General features: G+C 37.2%; 1 protein-coding gene across 1 annotated transcript; it reads left to right on the forward strand.

The window, feature by feature from the left end:
* The first annotated feature begins 2,257 nt into the window (after nt 1-2,257).
* OR5AE3 (olfactory receptor family 5 subfamily AE member 3) lies at nt 2,258-3,205 on the forward strand. The gene has a single exon (NM_001390138.1). It carries the CDS (start codon nt 2,258-2,260, stop codon nt 3,203-3,205), a length of 948 nt encoding a protein of 315 aa, NP_001377067.1.
* Nucleotides 3,206-7,920: the final 4,715 nt, after the last annotated feature.

Genomic DNA, 7,920 nt, shown 5'->3' on the forward strand with positions numbered 1-7,920 from the left:
ACATTCTATATGCCAAGACCCTAAGCTTAACTTAATATACTTAAATGATAAAGTGCAAAGTTCAGCAAAAATCGATTATGTTTTAATGGAGAAAGAAATGGCAACCCACTCCAGTACTCTTGCTGGAAAATCTCATGGATGGAGGAGCCTGGTAGGCTACAGTCCATGGAGTCGCAAAGAGTCAGACACAACTGAGCGACTTCACTTCATTTCACTTCATTATGTTTTAAAAGACGTATGTTGATTATGTATCCTTATGTAGAGCTACCTTATGTGTTTGTCAGGATGATTTTGACTTATTTTTCATAATCCTTGCAAAAAATGAAACAAATTAGTAAGTGTGGGTATAAAGAAAAATGAGTACTTAGTATAGAAATTAATATTTACTATCTCAAAATATTTTCTTATAAAGTGCCTTCAAAAACTTATTTAAGTGATTATATTATTTTTAAAATATTAACTGTAGACTGAAATTGAACAGCACAATAGACTTGAAAATTTGAGAATTTGAGAAGTGACACATTAGATGTTTTTGTTTTGACATTTTAACTCATTCACTAAATGCCTTCTATAGATTGAAAATTATACTTTGTGATTATCACAGTAATATTATTTCCTAAATGTCATGATTTGAGAATTATTGATAAAAGTTTTTTTTTTCCCCCAAGCATTATAGTTCTGGTGCTGCTTGTGCTGCTGCTGCTGCTAAGTCACTTCAGTCGTGTCTGACTCTGTGCGACCCCATAGACAGCAGCGCATCAGGCTCTGCCGTCCCTGGGATTCTCCAGGCAAGAACACTGGAGTGGGTTGCTATTTCCTTCTCCATTGTGTGAAAGTGAAGTCGCTCAGGCGCTGCTTGTAGAAAGAGTAAAAACATTTCCCAAAGTGTCTCAAAGATTTTTGTTTAAATGTTGCATGGGGAAAAGTTGGCTGAAATCCAAAATAATATCCATTAATTTCATTTAATGCATATAAATAAATCATTGTGTATAATAGTGCTATTTATATTAATATATTTTATTTCAGAAATCAATTAACAGTTTTCAGTTGGCACAATAAATGTGAAGGGGGGCATTGAAAATGGCTTTTTATTTTATTTTCTATTCACATTTTTCTATAATATATGCATGTGATATTTAAAAAGTTTGCAAAGTGACAAAATCCACAGAGATATTGTAGATTTTCAATTAAAACAATTTTTGTAAATATCATAAACTGGATGATTATGTGGACTATTAAGATACATAGAAATGAAATTAGAAAATTAAATAAGAGTTGGTATGACCAATGGGCTTCCCTGTGGCTCAGACGGTAAAGAATCTGCCTGCAATGCAGGAGACTCAGTATTAGCGGTATGTTCAAGCTTATTTAACTTTTCAATTTCATAATTCTTTAAATACTCAGACACATGGTCAAATATTTAAACTTTAAAAGGAAAAGAATTAAATATAATGAATACATTTGTTTCTTTTTTGGGTGACATTCAGACACTGTCAACCAAGTCATATTTATATTTTATAGGCTAACTTAATCATAATAGGTTATACTGTTTCTGGAAAATACATAGTCGCTGATATTTAAACAACTATGACTTTGAAGTTACAAAAGTGTTTCCATATTTATTTCTTACTAATATAAACATTTTGTCAGAGCAGGTAAAACCTCACTCATTCTTTTATTTAAGAATCATTTAAATAAAAATTCTATACAAGTAAAACATTTATTCCTTTTTCACCAATCATTTAGATAAACATTTTTATATGATATATTTGAGGTTGGTAGCAGATATTAAAGCACCAAGGAATAATATATAGCTTCTACCTTCAAACTGTTTGTATTGAGATAGTGTATAAAATAATACACATTGAGATAATACAAGGCAAAATAAGGTAAATGTCCAAGCAGATGTGAGAAACGGAATGTTAGTGCCACTGAATTGTGAAATCTCAAGCATTCCTGAAGAATCTACAATGGTATTACTGAAGGCAAATTTTTAAGAGTATTCTTACTTTCTCAGAGGGATTCCTCTTGACAAGGATCCACTGTGGATAAATCTTTCAAGAATTATGAACACAGGAGATGTATTTAACAGTAGTTATAATAATGAAAATCTCTAATAAAATATTATTTTACATAATTCATGATCAACCACACACCATCTGTTCTGCAAGAATTTCTCATTGGCTCTTTGGTTTTTTGCTGTAATTCATCTTTGTTTGTTACATTACTTCCAGAAAGACTGATGTGAATTGAAGAGATGGGCATCTGCAATCAAACCACGGTGACTCAATTTATCCTCATAGGGCTTTCTGATCGCCCCGAGGTGCGCTACCCTCTCTTTGTGGTCTTTACCATCATCTATCAGGTCACCTTGGTGGGAAATGGAATTATTCTCTTGGCCATTGGAACTGAGAAAAAACTGCACACACCCATGTATTACTTTTTGGCAAATCTGTCCCTCTTAGACATCTTATGCCCATCAGTTACTGTCCCCAAGATGCTGGAGAACCTCTTGACTGAGAAGCACAGCATTTCCTACATTGGGTGTGCTTTGCAGCTTTATTTTCTGGTGGCGCTTGTGGGGACTGAAGTCTTCCTTCTCTCTGTCATGGCTTATGACAGGTATGTGGCCATCTGTTTCCCTCTTCGTTACACCCTCATCATTACCAAGGTTCGTTGTGTTCAGCTGACGGCTGGGACTTGGGTAGCAGGGTTTCTCAATTCCCTCCTTCATACAGTGTCCACATTCCGCCTTTCTTTCTGCAAGTCCAACCAAGTTAACCAGTACTACTGTGACATCCCACCAGTGGTCGCTCTCTCATGCTCATCCACCTATGTGGCAGAAATGCTTATTTTGGTGGAAGCAGGTATCCTGGGGAGCAGTGCCTTCCTGGTCATCTTTATCTCTTATTTCGACATCATATCTACCATCCTGAAGATCCAGTCAGCAGAAGGGAAGCGTAAAGCCTTTTCCACATGTGCTTCCCACCTTCTGGTGGTCTGTTTATTCGGTGGCACGACAATATTTACCTATGTACGTCCCTTTTCCAATCAACACTCCCCAGCAAGAGATAGACTCATCTCCATGTTATATGGAATTATTACACCAATGTTAAACCCCATGATTTATAGCATGAGAAACACAGAGGTGAAAGGAGCAATCAGAAGGCTCTTATATCAGAAAGCATGTTTACAGCAAGTCTAATGTTAAAAGGGAATGATTCAATGTTTACTTTAGAATGAATACATAGAATAATTTTTAATTGTTACATATGAAATGCATACTTACATACAGTTAGAAAATTTCACACAGGTGCAAATGCATATAATCTTAATTATACTTCTCTATGTGGCTTCTCTGGAGAAGGAAATGGCAGCCCACTCTAGTGTTCTTGCCTGGAGAATCCCAGGGATGGGGGAGCTTGGTTGGCTTCCATCTATGGGGTTGCACAGAGCTGGACACGACTGAAGTGACTTAGCAGCAGTAGCATGGGGCTTCTCTGGTGGCTCAGTTGGTAAAGAACCCACCTGCAATGCAAGAGACCTTGGTTTGATCCCTGAGTTGGGAAGATCCTCTGCAGAAGGAAATGGCAACCCACTCCAATATTCTTGCTTGGGAAATCCCATAGACAGAGGAGCCTGATGGGCTAGAGTCCATGGGGTCCCAAAAGTCAGTGACTTAACCTACCACCACTATGCTTCTCTATATATGGATATCTCTTCCTTTATTCACAGGATCTTTAAGTTCATCTTCTAAAATTTGACGTTTTTGAAAGGAAGCAGAGAACTGTTAGTAATTTCACTAGTATAAGGGATATAAATTGAAGCAGTCTTAAATTAACTTGGATATATGGTCTTATCCATATCCATATACTTATATTATCTGTATGTTTGCATGTTTCTAAATGATATCATCTATAGATCATCCTTACACTTCTTTCCTTTATTTGATTGACTGCTTATGCTCTTACTCCCTTTTGTTTTCATTTCATTCTTCAACTTTTGCTTCTACTTACTCTATATTTCTGTTTCTCCCTTTTCTGATAACCTTATCCATTCTCAGTTCTGCTTGTCCTTGGTCACAGGAGTGCATTTAGTTCTGTGTCAGACATGACAGAGTGACTGAACTGAACAGATTTAGATCTCTATTTCAGCTCACTATATTACTATCATCATAGCCTCAACATGGTCAAAACTGAAAGAAATATCATTTAATACACACATGCACACACAAACACATCTTCTTATCTTCTACCTCATATTTTTATTATCAGTTTTCCCTCACTCCTCAAACTAAAATTCATGAAACTAGACTCTGCTTTGCCTTAAAGTGCAGCACTTCCATTCAGTTTGCCTAGAGAGTGATAGTCTCTGACTGTGGATGGGACACCACTCCATTCCCTCTCCTTGTCACATGTAGAGGTAAAATTATTTTCTCTATGTCTTAATACTTCAAAGTGAAGTCATGCATAATTTTTCCTAATAATCTTCTGGGCTTCCCCAGTGGTCCAGTGGCTAAGAATCTGCCTTGAAATGCAGATTCTTGAAATGCAGGGGACATTGGTTCAATCACTGGTCTAGGAAGATCCTACATGCTGTGGAGCAACTAAGCCCATGCACCTCTACTACTGAGCCTGTGCTCTGGAGCCCAGGAGTCACAGCTACAGAGCCCATGTGCCACAACTACTGAAAACCAAGTGCCCTAGAGCTTGTGCTCTGCAGCAAGAGATATCACCTCAATGAGAAGCCCTCACACTGCAACTAGGGAAAGCCTGCAGTAGCAATGAATACCCAGCACAGCTAATATAAATAAATAAAATACATAAAAAAATTATCCCTATCCTGGACATCTCAATAGCTAAAAATTTAATCTTCAGTCTGGTGATCACAATTAGTATATCCCCACTCTCTGCATTTCTGATTCTCCATTCGCTGACATTCAGTATCTTCTCTCTTTCTCTTATCTGTAGTCTACCTTTCCATTATCACTATGTGAGGTAGTCTTATATTACTCAAAACATCTATCAATACCTCCTCTGGATTGTCATTGGTCTCTTAGTAATTTTCAAAAATTATCCTTTAAATTATATTTCAGGCTATCAAATTATAGGCTGATCATATGTACTTTTTGTTACATGAGCTAGAGTAAAAATGTATTGAGATATGATGTTTTTGTATTAATTGCATTTTACAAAATTCAGAAAAGGCCTAATATACATCTTCCACAACATACAGGGCTATTCATAATTGTGATGAGTCATTTATATGTCACTTAATTTTCAAAAGAGTGGGAAAACTTATGCATACCTGAAGAATAAAATGAAATAATAGCATTACTATTACAGACTTGAGATTTGTTGTTTTTATTCCATTTTTTCCAAAGTTTGCATGTGGTGTGAAAGAATCAAGTCTTCATCATATAAAGACAGAATACATGGGATATGTTAATGTAACACCATATAAGAGTTGGACAATGACTGAGGGAATGAACTGAACTGAACTACAATGAAAAATGAACTTGGGGGTGCAGATATTCTACAAGATTCTGTTTTCATTTCCTTTAGATATATCCCAAAAGTGGAATGGCTGAATCATATGGTAGTTCTATTTGTAACTTTTAAGGAACTTTCATACATTTTCCACTATCTCTAACCAATTTGCATTCTCACCAACAGTGCACAGTGTCCGACTCTTTGCGACCCCATGAATCACAGCACACCAGGCTTCCCTGTCCACCACCAACTCCCAGAGTTCACCCAAACTCATGTCCATTGAGTCGGTGATGCCATCCAATCATCTCATCCTCTGTCGTCCCCTTCTCCTCCTGCCCTCAATCTTTCCCAGCATCAGGGTCATTTCAAATGAGTCAGCTATTCACATCAGATGGCCAAAGTATTGGTGCTTCAGCTTCAACATCAGTCCTTCCAATGAACACCCAGGACAGATCTCCTTTAGGATGGACTGGTTGGATCTCCTTGCAGTCCAAGGGACTCTCAAGAGTCTTCTCCAACACCACAGTTCAAAAGCATCAATTCTTCAGTGCTCAGCTTTCTTTTTCTCCACGTCTTTGCCAATTACTGTTATGCTTGTCTTTTCAGGGAATCATTCTATCAAGTTCATATTGAATGTGTTTATGTTTTGCATTTATTAAATATTTGATGTTCAGTGATGTTGATCACCTTTTCAGGTACCTGTTGTCATTAATATAACATCTTTGGAAAAAAAGGGTATTTAGTTATTCTGCCCTTTATTTTTTTTTTTTTCTCTAATTTTATTTTATTTTTAAACTTTACATAATTGTATTAGTTTTGCCAAATATCAAAATGAATCCGCCACAGGTATACATGTGCTCCCCATCCCGAACCCTCCTCCCTCCTCCCTCCCCATACCATCCCTCTGGGCCGTCCCAGTGCACCAGCCCCAAGCATCCAGCATCATGCATCGAACCTGGACTGGCAACTCGTTTCCTACATGATATTTTACATGTTTCATTGCCATTCTCCCAAATCTTCCCACCCTCTCCCTCTCCCACAGAGTCCATAAGACTGTTCTATACATCAGTGTCTCTTTTGCTGTCTCGTACACCGGGTTATTGTTACCATCTTTCTAAATTCCATATATATGCGTTAGTATACTGTATTTATGTTTTTCCTTCTGGCTTACTTCACTCTGTATAATAGGCTCCAGTTTCATCCACCTAATTAGAACTGATTCAAATGTATTCTTTTTAATGGCTGAGTAATACTCCATTGTGTATATGTACCACAGCTTTCTTATCCATTCATCTGCTGATGGACATCTAGGTTGCTTCCATGTCTTGGCTATTATAAAAAGTGCTGCGATGAACATTGGGGTACACGTGTCTCTTTCAATTCTGGTTTCCTCAGTGTGTATGCCCAGCAGTGGGGTTGCTGGATCATAAGGCAGTTCTATTTCCAGTTTTTTAAGGAATCTCCACACTGTTCTCCATAGTGGCTGTACTAGTTTGCATTCCCACCAACAGTGTAAAAGGGTTCCCTTTTCTCCACACCCTCTCCAGCATTTATTATTTGTAGACTTTTGGATCGCAGCCATTCTGACTGGTGTGAAATGGTACCTCATAGTGGTTTTGATTTGCATTTCTCTGATAATGAGTGATGTTGAGCATCTTTTCATGTGTTTGTTAGCCATCTGTATGTCTTTTTTGGAGAAATGTCTATTTAGTTCTTTGGCCCATTTTTTGATTGGGTCGTTTATTTTTCTGGAGTTGAGCTGTAGGAGTTGCTTGTATATTTTTGAGATTAGTTGTTTGTCCGTTGCTTCATTTGCTATTATTTTCTCCCATTCTGAAGGCTGTCTTTTCACCTTGCTAATAGTTTCCTTTGATGTGAAGAAGCTTTTAAGGTTAATTAGGTCCCATTTGTTTATTTTTGCTTTTATTTCCAATATTCTGGGAGGTGGGTCATAGAGGATCCTGCTGTGATGTATGTCAGAGAGTGTTTTGCCTATGTTCTCCTCTAGGAGTTTTATAGTTTCTGGTCTTACGTTTAGATCTTTAATCCATTTTGAGTTTATTTTTGTGTATGGTGTTAGAAAGTGGTCCAGTTTCATTCTTTTACAAGTGGTTGACCAGATTTCCCAGCACCACTTGTTAAAGAGATTGAAATCAAAGAGGACACTAATAGATGGAGAAATATACCATGTTCATGGATTGGAAGAATCAATATAGTGAAAATGAGTATACTACCCAAAGCAATTTATAGATTCAACGCAATCCCTATCAAGCTACCAACAGTATTCTTCACAGAGCTAGAACAAATAATTTCACAATTTGTATGGAAATACAAAAAACCTCGAATAGCCAAAGCGATCTTGAGAAAGAAGAATGGAACTGGAGGAATCAACCTACCTGACTTCAGGCTCTACTACAAAGCCACAGTT

This window comes from Bos taurus, chromosome 7, assembly GCF_002263795.3.
Source record: "Bos taurus isolate L1 Dominette 01449 registration number 42190680 breed Hereford chromosome 7, ARS-UCD2.0, whole genome shotgun sequence".
Lineage (NCBI taxonomy): Eukaryota > Metazoa > Chordata > Mammalia > Artiodactyla > Bovidae > Bos > Bos taurus.